The 20,276-nt window shown below is 40.7% G+C and overlaps 1 protein-coding gene across 1 annotated transcript in view; it reads right to left on the bottom strand.

Annotated features, from left to right (window-relative positions):
* Window positions 1–18,510, bottom strand: part of asic1b (acid-sensing (proton-gated) ion channel 1b) — a 195,821-nt gene extending 177,311 nt beyond the window's left edge. Inside the window, exons 1-3 of the mRNA XM_022206773.2 lie at window positions 17,967–18,510; window positions 17,000–17,825; window positions 6,044–6,239 (exon numbers count right to left, since the gene is read on the bottom strand). Coding sequence (XP_022062465.1) covers window positions 6,044–6,239; window positions 17,000–17,361 — 558 coding nt within the window. The 5' untranslated portion in view covers window positions 17,362–17,825; window positions 17,967–18,510. The remainder of the gene's footprint in view (window positions 1–6,043; window positions 6,240–16,999; window positions 17,826–17,966) is intronic.
* Between the last annotated feature and the right edge of the window lie 1,766 nt (window positions 18,511–20,276).

A 20,276-nucleotide genomic window follows, 5' to 3' on the forward strand; every position in this document is an offset into this window, starting at 1 on the left:
CCCATTAGGAATGCATTCATTACTCAGCAACAACCTAATTGATCGGTGTCTTTCAGTTCTACAGTAATAGCAAATTGATTGATTTATCCTCAGGAGGGAAGGTGGTGGGAATTGTCCGGCCAAAAAGAACAGCAGAATCATCGGCTTTGAGCTAATGGATGAGACTGGAATAGCAATGAACACAAAATAAATTTTAAAAAAGTAGAACAAAGGTGAGATGTGTCAAAAACGTTTGATGAGGAATGGGAGATTAAAGGATGTCTGAACTGCTGGTATTACAAACGACAGTAACCTAAAAGGATTCTCAGCTTCAACGGTAATCACATTTAACAGCTAATATAATTAAATTAGATTACATCAGTAATTAAGCTAAGAAATCTGACGCCTCAAGCTGGCCCCAGCTCAAAGCCTACACAGGGCTACCAGGCCACATCTCTACACTATGGCTCAGCAATTAAACACATCTCTGGCAAACGATGAAATTTCAGACTTAAAAAAAAATTGCAACACTTCATACGGATCGGGAGCAAAATTCTTCCAACTTGCATATATGACGAGCAGATTACATTCAAAAAAGACTTACAAATCATCCACCTATTCTTTAGACTGCCGTTTGTGAAATGTGAGCCATGGACAGGTGTCTCCAAAAGCCTTTCTCTATGGATCACATCTCATCAGTGACACTTCTCTGTTCCAACAAGGCTGGCCTCTGGGGGTCAATGGACAGCTGAAATGGAGCCAATAGCTCGATAGAACGATCACGGCAATTACGCAAGAGTCTGGGTTAACTGAAAAGGAGAGTTGGGGGTTTTGACAGGAAGACAAAATGTGCTGATAAGAACTACTGAAAGACAATTAAAAAAAACTGTTTAATATGACACTAATGTTAAACAGAAACACTCTTAAAAATCTATGACTGTAGTTATCACCTCATGAATATTTTTACAATGTCTGCTTCAGTTCGTTAACTTATGTGAAATAACGTTATTTTGCAGGATTATTTGCTGCAAAAAGATCTGTGCCAGGTACTTCTGAAGTCTCGTATTTCTTATCGTCAGACTAATTTTCCAAGATCAATTAAATTTAAAAGCATATCAAGCAGTGCTTTAACTCACTTTGACTCATTGACTAAATTAAAAAATAACTATCACAGCTGAGATAATCCAGTCCTGAAATCTCTCAAGGTTGCCGCTTTTAAGAAATGGCCGAAAATTCTGCATTTAGCAGGGCAGATCATGCTGTTCACAAAGAAAACAAAATGCTAACGGAAGTTTTGGAGTAGATCGAGCAGCTAAACTGTTCATTGGAAATGGAGAAAATTGACAGAAATTCCTAAAATTTGTTCAGTAAGCAAAAGACTATACTTAAATACCACTACCACCGAGTAATTTCCCTGTCCATTATGCAACATGTTTTATTTTATCTAGTCAACTAGTCTAACCACAAGGGGAAAAATAAAATAGTGGTACTTCAATCTGGATGTTATAATTTAGTAGCTAAACTCCTGTATTCAAGCTCCAATCATTTCCAGAAGCCTTCGCATTTTACAAAGTTGACTGAAAGCTCTGTCATTTTTAAAGACAGAGTAACATCACAGGGTCTGTGAATAAACAATGTCGTATTTATCTGCAGCGTGGCTCATGTTAGCAGAGCAAGCTGCGGCAGCATTTGCTCCTTGCAGGTCAACATCAACATGCATCTACTAAACATGCTCATGTATTGTTCCAGTCACGGTGCATGAGCCGCTTTACTCTGACGCAGCCTTTGCAACCTTATTTTCATTTTCTATAACAAAATGCTGCTGAACTGCACAGATTTTTGCCAGATTTTTTCCCTTCCACATTCAACTTTGCTGGTTGACAACATCTGGGCATCTGTAACACACCTAACAGAGGTTTTTCATTATACAGCCATCCAACTATCATCTAAATGCCACTTGATCGTCTTGCTGGCCAGGGGGGAGCTGGAGCCTACCCCAGCTGACTTAGAACAAAGGCAGGGTTCACCTGGACAGATATTACACTATTAACTAGTTTAACTCCCCAGTAAATCTGTTCAATGATTTAGTCTAATTGAGCACATTCCTAACATGGCATCCCTTCTTTCCTTCCATGAATTTGGATTGCAGCGGATTTTTTTGTTTTACCAAAAGCATAAGAGTGGAAAGGAGAGACCTGTTGAGCTGCCATACTCTGTTGTGTTTGGGCAAACAAAAGGCAGCTGAAAAAGGGAGATACAAGCAGCTCTGTAGTCCCTGAGAGGTTAAATAAGCACAAACATGTGTGTCCGCTGATAGTACTTGTGTTGTTGCTGCTGCTGTGGCAGCTGTTGTTTTGTGTCTTTGTGCCTCTCTGCAGCACTTGACCATTATGGTCAGTTTCATCCCAAGGACTTTGTTGCTACCTGGGCCTCTGTTTATCCTCCCCTCTCTCTGTCGTCTTCTCATTTTTTGCCACTCATATACTGCCTATCTCTCTCTTCGACTCTCTGCCAACCCCGAAGCTTCAATTTTGACTCTGGCAAAGTTATAAGTCTCTCAGAGTTTTCCCTGGTGATTGAAATCAGACGTGGGTGTCTTGAAGTGTTCAAGATGGAATAACTTAGAGCTTGAGACATCAATTGCCTATCAACATATTATCTGCAAACAGTTTCAGCAGGATGCTGTCAGACCGTAAACTCAGTGAATTGCTTCTCAGACTGATCCTGTACATTGATGGTTCCTCCATATGCTCATGCATGTGCCTGTTTAATTAAAGATAAGGCCATAAACAGTCAAATTAGGCCTTTTGCATTTCACTCACTTTTTAGTGGTTTCTTATTATCTCTTGCAGCTGTGGTTCAGAAGCTGAAGGCCATCTATTAATGTTAATGTTTTTTTCCTGCTGTTCTTGAATATCGGCTACACTAAAATACATAAGACCAGCCTTCTCCATCCCTAATTAGCAGATGTCTTTCTGAGGAGAATGATGTGGCAGGAAAACAAATTAGTGGAACTGAGAAGGTCAGAGACAGTGAGTTACTAATGTGTCGTATTTCCAGCAGTAAAACTGGTTATTTGGCACTTCATCCCACTGAGTATTGAGACTACAGTGACCACTAATTAACAACAGATGCTCGCTTTTGACAAAGACACTGTATCTTGGATTGAATAATGGTGGACTCAATACCTGAACATGAACCCAAAAACAATGTGAAATCAATTCTGATGCAGTACAAGCTGTAAAGTATCCAAGCCAATTCCTCCATTGGAAGATCAGACAGTATTAGATTGCAGGTTCTCTCAGTCTCACTGCAGACAGCCTGCATTAAGTGTTACCAATCCTGCGGTCTGACTGTTTTATTTCACATCTTTATCAGAGCACTGATAAAATGATGTGATGCAATTGGACTCCCTGATGCCATATGTAGCAGAGACCATTTGTTTCTGGCTATCTTCCACAGCCAGGGAGCAGCAAGCGAGGCGCGCTGCCGACGCTGGGGGTAAACAAGCAGAAGCTGCCGACAGTGTTAATCACAGTTTTATTGCTTCCATGCTCTGGAGTGTGGAGGCAAGAGGCTGGTGGAAAATGGTTATCATACTTTTTTTTTTCTCTTTTTCTGATTCTTTCCACACCATTTCTGCTCTCTGCTGAGCTGTTCCATCCAGGTCCACCACTGTACTTATACAGTGGAGCACTGTGAGGCACCATCTGCTATAAGCACAACTAACCACAGTAAATGTGGACACATCAGCACATTAGAGAACCCCACACTGCCCTGTGTCGCAGCCCACTGCTGTACTACAAGATTTTATGGGATACGGGGGAAAATGTGCAGAATATGAGATATTTTCCCTTAAAGGATTACTAAAGGACACCGGGTGTACGAGTGAGATTGAGGGCTGGATTTAAGGACATGCAAGTTATTTATTAAACTGGTGCACTGGTCTGGAAGAGCAGCTTGCTTGTTATCTGAAGTGCACCTGTAATGTAATTAGTCACATGTGTTTATTTATTAAAATTCTTGGCGAAGAACACCTAATTTGTGTGTAAGATTGCAATCAACACGGGGTTCTCAAGAGATATCAACCTTATCTATACAGTGCCATCGCCACACACCACCTGCTCTCACATGTGCATCTGTTGGATAGTTGTTCCATGTACATCAGCTCCTTCTCACTCTGACACTTTCTCATTAATGCGTCTCATTGTGGTGTCTCTTCTTGCAACTCAAATCCTTTATGCTGTTAGAGTTGCCTTGCGACCATCTACGTTAACAATTCCATGCGATTTCTTTACACATCGCATCATTTAAGATCTGCTTCTTTTAATCGCAGTAACAGCTGCCTTAGTTACTTAAATATCACAAGAGCACAATTAGAAAAAAAAACATAATGAAGGGATAACTGAAATAGTTGTCCATATATAAGTGGCTGTGTGTAACGTGAAAGTGGTCACTAATAATGACAAAGAAATATCAGCCACCTCAGCAGCTCTGTTGCACTGCATTGTATTACGGCTCGCATATTTAACGGTTAAGAATTAATGTCTTTAACAATCCCATTTCTAGCAGCAGAAAGTAGCTGTTTCTCAGCCAACAAGCTTTGGTAAGCACTGTAAGCTACCTGCCCAGCAGCAAACCACAGGAAGACGAAGCAAATCAAACATGTGTAAAACAAAAAATAAACTGTAATTACAGCTTCTACATGCCTCTGTCAACCAGCCAAGTGACAATTCATTTCAGTGTCTGTCCAGACTTGATTTTTCACCTTTTTTGAGGTGAAATGTCATCACTTTCTTTATCTATCCTTAGAGATTTAGGCACACGAGTGAACGTTTGTTGAAATTAGCATATACATTCTGGAGTTCTGGTCAAAAACACATTTTGTGAAGTCACAGTAATCTTAAGCTTTGGTAACCAAATTCTAATCATTTCATCCTTGAGCTGAAGTTGAATTTTGTGCCAGATGTAATAAAAATTCCCCGAAGAAACTCCTGATCTATTGAGTTCAAGAGAATGGAACGGATGCGAGGTCACCATGAACTCTGAGCACCAAAATTTAATCAGTTTATCTTTGAGTTACAGTGAAAGGTCTTCCAAATTTGATGAGATTTCTTCCAGCAGTTCAAAAGATATCATATTCACAAGATCAGGATGGACAGATGTACGTACGGCACATATGTACGGACACACAATGATAAAACTGCTTACTGCAAGTCATAAAAATGCTTACTGCAAGTCCTATCTCTAAATTCCTTAGTGTCAGTAAAATACACATTAGATTATTATATCACCAACCGTTTAAGTGTACAGAATAAGGTTAAGTGCACATTCAGCATCACCATCCTATGATGAGCTAATCTGGCTGTTATTAGGGATTGCGGCAAATAATGTTACCTTAAATACACACATGAGGACAAGTTGAACTTTAAGTGGTTTGTGCTGCAGCTGTGTCTGATGAATCTGTACACTCTACAGCAGATATAAAAGTCACGGAGGTTACAGGTAATAGCAGGATATCTGAAACCGTTCAACAGATGAGAAAAACAAACGCTCACAGGAAATATCCCACAGTGACTGATTTTTTTTAACTTCATACTCATAAAGAATGTGTTATGGCGCCGATCCAGGGCCCAGCGAAAGAACAGGTTCCAACATTTTATAAGAGCATTGCTCAACCTTTTAGACACTGTAAACTATTACACTGAGGCCATTGTGCAGGGCAATGCAGCAGAGTGGTGTGTATCAGTGCACTCAATGGCCCTTGGCGAGTGTGCAGTGTTAGTCACAGCGTACACAATGATTCTCTGTCCAGTCTGACCAGGGACAGAGGGACCTGAAACGCCACACATTGAACCAAGAAAAAAAATCTCTCTACATTATCTATCTTGCCATGCCATTTCCCAAAAGCAAACCACAGTGTTGATTGTTCCACAGAGGTCATATTATAGCATAGATGTTACAATGAGATACATCAACAGCGAACATCCTCACACAACCCTAGTCTCGGCAGACCTCGGCTGGCCTTGTACTCGACATCTAACTATTCACATGCCTGACTCACCACTTTGAAGTTTTCAGCGCCGCACTCCATGCCTCTGTAGGAGCAGGACAGCAGCATGTTCTTGATGTCGTGGCCCGTTCGGTCATAGAATTCACGCATGTTGAAAGGGCGAGGCTTGTAGTTGTCAAAGTCCGCTCTCTCCTTCAGGACCTGCAGGACATTTTCCTCCACCAGGTGCGGGTCCCGGATTTCATACCTGAACAGCAAGATTCTGGACTCAGTTAATGTGGATAGGAAAAGAAAGCATTCAGAAATACATACACTATGGTTTAAAAGTTTAGTGGTAGCAGTAATGTCCTTATTTTTAGACAGTATGTTCATGTGGTAAATGACTGTTGTAGCTATAATTGGCTGAATTTTAATGGAATATCTACCCAGCAAACATCACTCCTGTGTTCTAATGCTATGTTGTGTTAGATAATCACGTTGAAAGGCTCATTGATGATTAGAAAACCCTTGCGCAGTTATGTTAGAACATGAATAAAAGTGTGAGTTTTCATGGAAAACATGAAGTGTAATTCCAAAATTTTGAACAGTAGTATATATATGTCAGGGTAGAGACTGCGATTTGGTAGAATTGAAGTTTCTACCAGTAGAGATTGCAATTGGAGTCTCTACCAGTAGAAACTCCAATCCTACCAGTAGAGATGGAACTTTAAATCTGACCCCTGCCCTGACCCCTGACCCTAACCTTAACTAACCCTGACCTTTAAATCTGACCCCTGCCCTGACCCCTGACCCTAACCTTAAAAGTCTAACCTTAGCCCTGACAAATCTCTACTGGTAGGATTGGAGTTTCTACTGGTAGAGACTCCAATCGCAATCTCTACCGGTAGAAACTCCAATTCTACCAAATCGCAGTCTGTACCCTGACACATATGTGAACAACTGAACCAGTCTTGTCTAATTTACTTATTTTTAGTAAAAAAAAATCTCAGATAATTGTAACTGTATTGCAGGACCTTTGTGCCTTTTTTAAATAAATTCTGTTACAATATAAATCACCAGAAAGGGTTTTGTTTTTTTTTGAAAGGGCTTACGTCAGAGTAAATCAAAAAAGTAAAATGATTGCTGGCAGATTATAAATCACAGGGGTCTACTTTCTTTAACCTTATTCATCTTGTTACACAAATTGCATTAACCTACTCATAAAAGAGCAAAAGACTGACATGACCTCAAGGATTTCCCACAGCCTAGACATACACGTTGTCTCTGGCTCTGCACGGCAATGGTTGTGAGAGAGGAAATAACCTTAGCAGTGCTTTAATTCAATTTCAAAATGTGCATTTGTTTGAGTTTGGCAAGCACATAGGAATTTTTGACTGGACGATACGAATTAACAAATAAAGAATGCATACAGATGCAGCAAAAAGAGCATCTTCACTCTCCAACTGAACCAAACGTATATATGTGATGTGCATGCCATCTCTCCCAGACCTGCAGTGAGCGAGCTCTCACAGTGTTATCCACATGTTGTCTAAAACTGGCAGCCAGCTATGGAACGCCAGGTGGAGAAAATAGCTTATTTATAGGATGAGAGCCTGCCTTTTCACACAGTCACGTTTGTCACCAGTCAAACAATTAGGGTTGACTGTGGCGGCAGAGTGTTCACGTAGAAAGCATAACAACGTTTATAAGGCTGTACTCAGGCTCAGGATGCTGCATACTTCAGAGAAGAGCAGACACATCTTACAGCATCAATAAAAAGCATGATCAGTTGTACTGCTTCTCTTTCTTCCCTACCAGCACATAAAAACACAAAGAATAATTAGTCTGTATCAACATGCAACATACTGAAACACAGACACTGAAACACTGCGTTTGTGGTATGCCTTGGCTTGACAACGGCCATCAACCTCCAGCACCTGCTCACAGTCACTCACAGATACAAATTAACCTCAATTAACTAGTGAGGCCCTGAGCGGAGAGAAGACGGCTGGTCGATGACCCCTGCTGAGCGGTGGGCCATCAGTGCTGCAAGCAGCCAAATTATGGAGTGCTGATATTAAACAAAATTGGCAGACACTTGAGGAAAAAAAATTAGGACACAAAGAATGAAGAGCACAGTGAAGGATTGCGTGCTTTTTTTTGATAATTAACTGAGCCATTAAGTACTTCGATTTCTTCCAAATTAAAGTACGGCGAAGTGGCAAGGTGAGGTTTCTGATTCAACCCCTGAATTTATGCGTAATTTGGACAAGCGGCACTCATCTCATGATAGGGCTCGTGTATTGTGCTATTGTAATCGTTTCAGACGGCTCAATTTACACTTGCAAACATGAGAAAGTCGGTCTGCAAGCAGAAGACACCAAATTTAGAAGTGAAAACCAGAGAAACAAAGGCATACTCTTCTCCTCTAACAGTAAATCTGTGAATGACTTTGTGGCCACTGACAGCGGAGTTATTTCTCATGGATATGGGCACTATTTCAAACCATAATTGGTGGTAAAACTTAATGGATTTTTTTTTAATCCCACAAGGTCAAGCTTTGTCTGTGCTCGTGAACAAGATTTTGTCCCTTGATGAGGGAAATAATGTAAGCTAATCCATGAATAAAAAATGAATCCCTACGTTATTTCTTTTGTAAGCACTGCCTTAATATTCAACTGGCAGTGCATTTTCAATTCATGGCCCAACCAAATTACAAGAAAATGTAATGTGTTCCAGTGTAGCCACCGTGTTGTTTACCTGCTACAAGCTGAGTGATAATAAAATGCTCACCATGTGAGATGGCATGTGCTGAAATTTGAAATGAGGAATGTCCCTCTCTTCTGTTCATAACTGTGAAGAGAGATGGAAACCTGTCATGCTTCATGTTGAGCAGCATTTGCAGTGCTGTGAGAGACAGCACTGGGACTATCGAGCTGGTCAAGAGCTGAGCTGAACGCCGTCTTCATATCCAATGTGAAATATTAAAGATCAGGTTTAACATCAACAAATCAACTGAGATTAGCCCTGTCTGATTATTATGTCTTTAAAAGAGTTTAAACGTTCACTAGCAGCAGCAGCTGTCTTTGTTTTATTTATGATTTGCTCATAAATTAAATAAATGATAAATCATGTGATGGTTAATCAGTAGTTCCTACTTTGTTCATACATCTGACTGTGAAATAAAAATCAAGAAAAATAACAGCCGGTTGGTCAATGTGCTCACATGACTACATCGGCAGCCTTCCAGGATTATTCCATTATTTATTGACTATGAAATTTTGAACCCCCACAACAAAAACAGGACATCTACTTCTATGTACTTCTATATTTGATCAAAATAAGCTCCAGCCTGACAAACACCATGTCAATTAACTTGTCCCTCTGGCTGTGTTTTGTTAAAACGGGTCAACTTTGCAAACAGTAGGAATCACAGCTCAACAATCAACATTTCGCGTCATCTAAAAACAGCAGGCTACACTGTCTGCATTATTCTTCAATAGTTCCTGTGCTGGGATCACAAGTTAATAATATAGCTATTTTTGGAAATCATATGAATATGAGCAGGTGCACGCTGGTCTGCTTCGAGTCTATTATCATTTCTGTATAAAATAACTGGGTTAAAATGATTTAATATGCTGCCAATACAAACTTTTTGTGTTTATTTAGAATTCATTTGGGTTCGTAAGGCTAGCAGGTAGAGTGCACAGTGTACTGTGGCCGATTTAGTTACTCTAACACGCTGATATTTTTTCCTTGTGACCAATCGATTTCTTGAGGAGTCGGTACAGTTTCAGACAACCCGGACTCTACAGCCGATAGGGTTAAATACTTATCTCCTGTTGTGTCTAAATGTTTTAACAGATTGTGCACTGTCAATGTGTGTCCAAGTTTGTGTAATGCTTGAATTGTTTTTAAAGAACCTTACTGCCCAGAGAGATGCATAGCTTTTAGGAGATTCAGTGACAAAAACTCTGAATAGAGCTCAAGCAGCTCTTTCATTAACACTGACAACAGGCAACCCTTTGCACAAATTATCTACAACCTTTACAAACACACAGTGCTTTTAGTATTTCTTCTCACAAAAAATAGTTCATTAAGTACATTTAGAATTACTAGACAGGGTAAAGCTCACAGTATTGCTCCAGATGAAGGAAAGGTTAGAGCAGAAATGTTGCATTTTGCCGTAAATAAACCAGCTTATGTTTATGTTGAAAGTATAAATGTAGAATGAAGCCACTGCAAAAGAAAAATGTCAACTATCAGGTTAAGAAAATAGACTTAATGCTTACTATTAAAGGTAGTTCACACATCGTTGAATATTATGTTTCCAGTTTCCTCAATGCTATTGTTCATATATTTCAGGAATGTTAAGTTCAAGACAACTTCAATTTAGATCAGCCAGCTACATGAACAGAAACCATCATACCTGAGTGAGATAAGCCCAACTGATAGACCATTTACAATTAAGAGGAATCGTACCGTTTGAAAAAAGCTAATCAAGAACCTTACAAAAAAAACATGCCAAATCAATTTGTTCACTGAAAAAGTTGTATCTTTGAAAAAAATCATCCCAGCTGAAAACTACTGAGTGCTCTTGCCCACACGATGACTACATCTTGACACTGTCACGCTTCATTCTAATAAGAAGATACAGCCTGTTGTGGTATATTCTGAATTTAATTGAATTGTATCCTGAGCTTCTGTCTTATAAGCAACACAAAGCTGCCAGGAGAGCACTTAAGTCAGGAGGCTTTAGCTGAAGCGCATACAATCACAATAATATGGGTAGATTTTTAATATTGCCCTGCCACTGCTCCCTAAAGCAATCACTGCAAACTCACTATGTATGGGCGGGGGAGACTAAATTGGATTATGGGCCACAAGCACTTTCATTTTCTTGTGGGGACTAAAACGAAAGGAGCGTCTGCAACACTTCGCCACCTCATGAGAGGAGTGAGTAAATACACGAAGCCACCGATTTTCAGGGCGAACTTTGACAGCGAGCCTGTGGTCAGAAAACAGGACTCTGGCTCTCCTCTCAAAAAAAAAGAACTAAACACTAGCGTTGTATTAGCTTGGTGTTACTACCACAGGCAGTGTGACACAAGAACGAACACATCTTGATATAATCTCAGGTAATTATCCAATTAGCGCTAATTGAACTCATACACTAAAAGATTAGATTGTTTGTGCAGTGTCCTTGAAAATGAATAACTGCAATGATTCCTGCTAGATGAATCTCAATAATCACATTCTAATGATGGTGCACCTGTGGCAGCTATTATGCCGCTTTGGACGCGGTCATAGAAATGCAAACAAGGGCCAACACAAGGTGAAGCAAACCCAAACACATCCATATTCCATAGATGAGCAATCACGCAAACAAGTCAACGATGCAAAAATGCAGCACGCAACACATTTCCATGAATCACATTTGATGCTAAACATAATATTTCCAACTCGTGTCTCTGCAATGGTAATCTGTGCTCTGGTACACAACAACAATATAGCACAAATGCAAATGAACCCACGTTTAAGAAATCAGCTTGAGAAGCAACTCTTTCTGCATGTATTTTCCGCATGATGATCTGGTCCTCTTCCAAGCACTTTCTACACCGGTCTAAACCTGAGTAAGACCTTGCTGAGACAGAAAACGCACCCAAAGTTATCGAGCATTGCATTTAATGAACGCGGTTTGTGTGAATTCAGAGTATGTTTGCAAGCTCAGGGAACATGCTTGAGACCTGTGTAAGCAGGAGACTCGCTTCTCTGACTTTCATAAGCTGATCTAACACTTCTTGGCAGCCCACACCACATTGCCAACACTTATTCCAAAATGACCTTTCTTTTGTTAATTATCATATAATTGCCTTTGCGACATAATAAAAATAAAACGGAGCAATTTACTCCTAATGTTCTGCACTGCCAAGTGTGACTTCAACCTGCTAAAATACAATGAGAAAGAGTGTTTTATGTGTGTGGGGTTTTTTTTTTTCTTTTTTTTTGGAGTAAGCTTGGGTGAATTTTCAAGTAGTTGTGCTATCAACTTCAGCATCTAAGAAAGTCTAGTATGACCGCAAAGGTGGTTATTTCCTGCTGCTTCTTCTTCCTGGGGCAGTGATGGACACAGACCTACAGCTACATGATGTTTTGTCAGTCTTCTCCCATTTTCTACCTAACAAACCCACAGCCTGTCCCACAATATAAAGAGATTTACCACTGAGCTATTTTACCAATTACAGAGGGTCCTCGATTTGTGTCACAGTTCTGTTCCTGCAGGTTGATGCAAGTCGATTTTTCTCGTAAGTTGGAACTCCGGAGAAGATGCAAACAAATTTGTTCCGTGTATCACGATATTGATCAGTTTTTCATAAAAGTCATGAATACCAATGTCTTTCATGCATGTATGAGTCATTTTACAAGAAGATTAAAGAATATGTTGCACTGTTTTCACAGCTTTATCCAATAATGCTGACATTCGTCCGTGTTTTGCCCTGTTCCAAGTGTTTTATTATGTCTAATTTCACTTCCATGGTGTTTCCCTTAAGGCAGAATTATCTGCCCACTTTTATTTTGAAAAAGCCTTTATTTTGAAGTTGTGGACAGTTTTCACATCCTGTCTGTTATTTGGATGTTTAGCTTTTCACTCTTATGTGCTTTTCTGGATGCACGACACTGTACTTTGTAAACGCCATAGAGGCAGTGTCCTATGTAATGAATATCTTTTTTAGACTTATTGGTTAAGTTAAAAGGATTTATTTACATGCATTTATGTTGCAGTTTTCACTCTGTAATGTGTATCAAGAGCCACAGTAATGAAGCCAAGTTTGCTACGACTCACGATTCATTTTGCAACCACGAGTTTAACTAGTTGGACATTTGCAGCTTTTACGTTGTAGTGAAGACAGCACACAGAGATGGCTTTCCTTTTCTTCAAAGCGTTACCATCATAGAAGTCTGACTTAAGCTTGGGAGCCATAATGAAGGGCAAAAAGTGAGCGAATGTGGCACAATCCAAGGTGGCGTACAACTGGAGAATGGAAACAAAGTCGTCTTATAGCACCGCGTGATGACGAATTCATCTGCTCTGCTTTCCAACTAGTTCCACGTAACCAGTTCCGACGAAGGACCCCCCGTAATGTTTAGCTTAAAATCTGGCTTTTAATCTACAACTTGGGCTCAAGATCGTCAAATTTCCTTTGTCTTCAGGATTTCTACCTCTTTGGGGGAAGAGAGGAAGACTTAATAATCTTAGCAAGAGACGTCGACCTTGTCATCACTGGGAAAATGTCACATACTGTACTGATCTCTGAGTGAGCAAAAATTAAGGGACAACCCCCCCACCACTCCAACCCCTCAAGGCCAAATGAAGAGAGGGGGCAAGAAACTGTGAGAGAGATGAGAGCGTTAATCAGTGGGACAACTCTGTAGCTTAACAAACAGCACTAATTACACGGGGATAAAGACTTGTTCATCACATAGCTTACGAGACACAAGTTAATTGCCTCCGCTTGTCGTCCCCTCCCTCCAACTAAAGTCAGCTCACTCCAAAGTCACTTGGAGCAAATATAGCTGCTTTCATTTTTTAGAGTCCTCTGTACTCGGGGCTTTATTCTTTTTAGGTCGAATCCTATGCTGCTGTTTTGTTTGTCATTACAGCTGAGAGTACAAACCCACGGAGAAACAAATCCACATAGGATGTAGGTACACTGGTGGAAATCTATACCCAACAAAGCACTGGAAATGCAGCCCAGAGTGATGGAATCTATTGCTTTTCCTGTAAGGATATCACCTGTAAAATGGATGCATCTATAGGGGTCACAGACAAACGATATTCAGTATGAAAACTGGAAATTGGATTTATGTCATTCTTGTATGTACAGCATGCACTGTGCCTTAGGCTGCAGAGCTGTGTGGATCAATACTGCTAAAAATAAACTGAATAATGTGTTCAAGACGGTATTCAGATGTGCCATTATGTAGTAGGTGTTTTATGTTGCACTACGTGTAGAAAAGTATGTTTGCTTGTGTCAATCTTAATGCTCTAGCTGTGAGTACAGTGGTGCATTTTCATCTTGTGATCAGAAAAGCCTGGGTGGCACCGAAAAGAAAAAGTAAAGAAATTCAAAGTCAAAAGTTTCAACATGATACCGTGAGCTTGTCATGGCTGTCAAAAGACTAAATGATCAAAGCACAGCAGAAAGCAACAAGTGTAAAGGGAGGGGATGGCAGTTGTGAATCACACACACATGTCTCTCTTCACACTTTGTCAGCAGCAGGTTTTAAAAATCTCCTCACCTACTTCTCCAATATTTAGATACTTGACTCACATGAATTGTAAAATGATGAAGCAAGGAATTCCACCTGCAGTATTTTCTCCATCATCTTATATTAACCCTCCCAGAAACGCCTCATCTGTTAACAGTTACCGGAATTTATATGATCCTACATTATGCATAATATACTACATTTTTCAAAAGATTGATGCTAGCGGTATATTTCTTGTCGTGTAGGGTTTCATACATATAGCACCTTGTGTGAGGTGTGAATTGCAGCTAAGGTGATCTGTAATATCTCCACTATAAAATAACCACCTCTGATGCTTAGTCTTTTCCCCACTTTCAGAAAACACCTTCAATTCAAAGAAGTTCTCTCTTGCTCAATTACGTCAGGCTAAGGGCAGTCCACGTTCATATTCTCGGAGAGCCTTAAAAGGTTTTGCATGCTTTGTCCATGTTGTTTACACCAGCTCCTGGAGGCCGAACAGCGACAGCCTGTGAGACAGGTGGTAAAACACTGCTTTGCACTTTCGTGTGACATGCAACATGTCACTTGAGACAGGTCAGACATCACATTTAACCTAAGTTTGCGTTACACTCAGCTACACAATGTGAGACGGCATAAAAGTTCAAAGTTCTCTGGGACTTTATACACTACTGCTGCTGCTGGGCCTAACAAGTGAAGCAAAACTTCGCTATAGAGAGAAAATTTACAGCAGTATTTGGTCAGTGGGTTCAGGAATTTGGTGATTTAGTTCTTGTTCATTTTCATGATAACTGCGGTAGACTGTGCTTCAGCCAAATGTTTCAGTCTTTTGAATGTTATCTCACAGTACACGGTGTAGAGGATATAGATCAGGCAAAACCTGATCATCAAAGCAACCAGAGCTGGGAGTCTGTGCTGGAGAGTGGTTTGTTTTAACCTAAACGATGGAGAAAACTACTCTGGGTAGTTCACAGGTTTCTGAGTAAAGAAAAAACTCAAACAGGTAAACCTATAAGACTTAAAACACTTTGTTAATCTTTTAGCATTTTCCACCCAAAGCCACAGGCTGTCCTCTACTATGAAGAAGTGCACCACTGAATTGTTCTCTATCCAACCAATGTTTAGCTTAAAATCTGGCTTTTAATCCACAAGTAAGCTTCAAGATCCTATAATTCCTTGGTTCTCAGGACTCATACCTGTTTGAGAGAAGAGAGTAAGACCTGTGAACAAAGCTGGACTTTGTTTCAGCCTTTTAACTGTTATCTCACACTATGTAGCTTGTGCAGTGGACATAATCAAATTTGGACCCAACAAATATTAAATCCACACAGATGTGGTTTCCTCAGGCAAAACCTGCTCATCAAAGCAGCCAGAGCGTCATGCTGGGAGTCTGTGCTGGAGAGTTGATTGTTGTAATTCAAATGTTGGTGAAAACTGCTACGCTAGGAAGGCTTCTGAAAAAAAAAAAAAAAAAAAAAAAACTCCAACAGGTAAATCTACTGTAGAACCTGACCTGAGACATGTTATTTAGATCATCAACAGAATGGACTGATTTGTCAGTTCTTGGATGATTAATGGTGTTTTAGAAGGGGTCCCTATGTTTGGAGGGGTTGATTGAGTTGGGCTCTTTGCTTTGACCGTGGGGCTCTCATTGTAACAGACACCACATGTTAAGATTTCATAAACAACCAAGCCTATATGAATGGGTGCAAAATTGTTATTCTGGGAGGTTCATATTGGCTGAATCCTTCCAGGCAGTCTCTGTCTGATCGATACTGTTCTTCCTTTTAATAAACTTATTATAAAGCAAGTCAGTGTCAACGGATGTTTCTTCTTCACTTGCACATCATGCATGTCTGAGAAACTACACTACAACACCTATAATTGGTCTTCTAGCATTTACTACCCAAACCCAGTCTGCCCTATTACATGAAGAAGTTTAACACTGAACTATTCTTTATCCAATCAATGTTAGATTAAAATCTGTCTTTTAATTTACAATTTAGGGTCAATCCCTTTGTTTTCAGGACTTCTACCCATTTCAGACAAAAGAATAAGACCTGTAAACAAAGATGGACTTTGTTTCAGTTTTAACTGTTATTTCACTGTATGTGCATTGTGCAGAGGACATAAATCAAAGTTTGACTCAACAAATACTAAATCCGCACAGATGTGTTTTCCTCAGACATAACCTGATCATCAAAGTGTCATGCTGGGAGCCTGTGTGCTGAAGAGTGGTTTGTGTGACCTAAATGATGGGGAAAAGTACTATGTTCGGTGGGTTTCTGAATAAAAAAAACTCCAACAGATAGACCTGCAACACCTAGAACACTTTGTTAGTCTTCTAGCATTTTCCACCCAAACCCAGTCTGCCCACTCAATTATTCTTTATCCAATCAATGTTAGTTCAAAATCTGTCTTTTCATTTACTATTTAGAGTCCATCCCTTTGTTTTAGGACTTCTACTTGTTTCAGAGAAAAGAATAAGACTTGTGTACAAAGCTGGACTTTGTTTCAGTCTTTTAACCTCTATCTCACAGTACCAAATCAGAGTCTGACTCAACAAATACTAAATCCACACAGATGTGTTTTCCTCAGGCATAACCTGATCATCAAAGCGTCATACTGGGAGTTTGTGTGCTGGATAATGGCTTGTTTTAACCTAAATGATGGAGAAAAGTAGCTACTGTGTGAGGTGGGATTTTCATTGGCAACTCCAACAATCACACACATATGTAAGAACCACACAGATGCACAGACCTGCCGTTGAGCAAGGCGAGCAGCTCCCCGGCGTGGTACAGGTCGTTGCGCGTCACCCGGCTGAAGCGGAAGGAGTTGAGGTTGCAGAAGGTGACCGCGGGGAACACGATCATCGGAGCCGCCACCTCGTCCAGCTTGGTGACGTGGGGGTACTCGAAGTAGAACTGCACCCGGTCCACGCACACCATCACCAGCACGCCCACCGAGGCCATGAAGAACAAAATCCACAAGGTGCGCTTGATGTACATCCGCTCATAAGTGAACATGTGCGAGATGCCGTGCAGCGTGGACCTGGTGGCGAAAACTTCAATGGGAGCCGGTCGCTTGTAGTCCATGTCCTCCGAGTCCGCTTTCAGATCCATCGTGTGCCCGGGATGAGTTAAGATGAGCGGAGGCTGTGAGGTTGGCTTTTCAAAAAAAAAAAAAAGGCGCAAAGTGGCTTTAAAGATAAGCAGATGCTTTATTAATGAGGAGGAGGTTAGTGTCTCCAAGTTCACGCCCTTCTACGCATGTATTTCTCATGCAGTCTCGTGCGAGATGTTGCGTCACCGAGAGCCGGCAAAATAGCCCCACATTCAGAGCATTTCCAACCGAAATATCCTCCGACTGCACGGTCCCTCACTGAAAAACACCTGGAAAAAGTGCAGATGGGGGGAACATGCGTTGTATGCTGCCTCGGTTGGGGTCACAGTTCCATAATAAAGAGCCCGGTGGAGCGCGCATGGATGGATGCCAGCGCTGTCCTCTCCTGCACACTTCTGTAATATCACCGAGTTGGTGTTTGGCTTCCGAGCAATAAAACCGAAAACGGAGTCCCCGTGCGGCTCTGCAAAAAAACAGGAAAAATTCAAAGGACGGAAAACAAACCTTGGGCGAGGAAGAAACGGCAAATCTGAATTATCGAGAATCAAAGCGGCGCTGTGTTCAGTTCAGTGCGTGAGAAAGAGACAGAGTAGACACGGCTTACCCAGCTCTTCATATGCAATCCCAACACGTGCACGGTGCCAGATCGCCGCCGATTTGTCGCCCGTTTCGTCGGTGTGCTCTAGAGGCAGCCGTCGAGGTGTCCTGGCTTGTGGTAAACAGCTGCATCACACAGGAGCTGGGTCTCTCCGGTAGCTGCCGCCTCGGTGCGCCTCTGCTCGCTCTCTCGCATCCATTCCCTCCCCCGAACTGCCTTCACAACAATGCAGGGATAATTGCTTCGGTTATATTTGGATTCCCCGCTGGTAAATCCCGGGAATAGGCCTATGAGTGTTCTGGGGGAATTTTCAAAAATACATAAACGCACCTGGGCACAAAAGAAGAGATCCAGCCCGGATCGCTGAGCCGCATGAATTGAGAGGGAAAGCACCTCAGAGGCGGCAGCGCGGTTTGCCCGGATCAATTAAATTCACCCCAAAGAGGAGAGAGTGAGGAGAGGATGGTGTATTTTACACCGCATGATGGGTCCAGCTTAGCCGGCACTTCACCGGTGTCTGGTCCTCAGTTTCCCCGAAACGAGTCGGTGAACAGGACCCACGGTTTTAGCTGTAAAGACAGAAAGTGTGACTCAGATATTACTCACTCCCTCAACCGCAGTTTGTCAACACTTTTATACAGCTCTCTTCGCTAGTTCATACAAAAGTAATACTACGAAGATGTGCTACAAGGGGTGTAAAGGAAGTTAATTTGCTTGGTTGTTTAAGTTGAGTTAGCTAACACATGAGCTTGAAACATTCACATGAAATACATTGTTGCTTGCAGGAAATTTAGATGATTTTTTTTGTAAGGAGCCTATTTCCCCAACACAAGGAGATAAAAACACAAACAAGAAGAATGTTAGCTAGTTAATATTAACAGTTGTCTTGCTTTATTCATTCTAAATGTCATAAAACTACATTTACAAAAGGTGTAAAGGAAGTTAATTTACCTGTTTTTTTTAGGCAGTCTAAGGCACACCTGTGCACTAATCATGGTGTCTAACCTGTGAGGTGGGATGGATTATCTCAGCAAAGGAGAAGTGCTCACTATCACAGATTTAGACAGATTTGTGACCAATATTTGAGAGAAATGGTGATATTGTGTATGTGGAAAAAGTTTTAAATGTTTGAGTTCATCACATAAAAAATGGCAGCAAAAACAAAAATGTTGCATTTATATTTTTGTTTTTGTTGAGTGTATAGATAGATAGTATCAAAAAAAAAACAGACTTAGTGGTAGTTTTGTTAAAACATTACATAAAAATCACCTCTGGTGCATTTAAATAAGCATCAGAAATTAGTTTATCATCCTCTATTATAGCACATTTGCATACATCTGGACCCACAAATATTGACATTATCAGGTAGTTATTATAGTTCAGCAATCATGGTTCCAGTTTTTTCATAACTTTTTATATATCACTTCAAAATGTTTCCTAAGTTAGGAGATCTACATCTTTTTAGTATTCTGTGTTTACACATGACTTAGTCGGTTCTGTTGTTTTTTAGCATGCTGGCTTTTTATAAATATATCCTTTCGTCAGCCAGTTTGTGTTATAGTGCTTATGTTAATATACTGTTTTTATATTCAGTTTGCAGATGTTACTGTGTTTACTCATGACTTAGCACTGAGGCATTTTATTTCAGTTATTTGTATTCAGTGATGGTGATAACTAAAAATAAAAAAGCTCTGAAACTTGTGTGTTCATTTGAAATTTCCAAGTTGTTGAGCTGCTCAGCGCATCAGAAAAAGAGTTTATCAACACACTACCCTGTCTGCCTGTAAATTCAAAACACTGACTCAGTCCTGTGGCGTGCAGATTCTCTCAGGGGCAGGAATGAAAATGATAAATCTATTTTTCTCATCACATGGAGATATAGTTTTGTCCCAGTGCCACACCGGTGCGGTTCTTGAACTGACTTGGTCGCCCAGAGTAAGTCACCCATGCGCAGCCTTTACAACAAAACCACATCTGCACACATCTATCATCTGCACATACCCTACCACAGTTGTACAGATGCATTTCATACATGTTTATACACACATTCATGCACACACGCATACAGCTGTACATGAGCCTATACAAATCTCTGAACAAATCTGCTTTCTCCCCTGACCAATTCTGTGTAGTTGACTGAATGGAACATCCAAATATGTCAGAGTGAGTGAGCGAGCCAAACACAGGCAATAAGGCAGATGTGTCGCAAGACTGCCAGTGCCAAATCTGTCATAGAAACCCTATTGCCAAGAGGCGAGGGGAGCTCACCCATGAAATTGCTCATAATGCGTCCATAATTGCCATTTGCCATAGCAT

The sequence above is a fragment of the Acanthochromis polyacanthus genome, chromosome 5 (genome assembly GCF_021347895.1).
Source record: "Acanthochromis polyacanthus isolate Apoly-LR-REF ecotype Palm Island chromosome 5, KAUST_Apoly_ChrSc, whole genome shotgun sequence".
Taxonomy (NCBI): domain Eukaryota; kingdom Metazoa; phylum Chordata; class Actinopteri; family Pomacentridae; genus Acanthochromis; species Acanthochromis polyacanthus.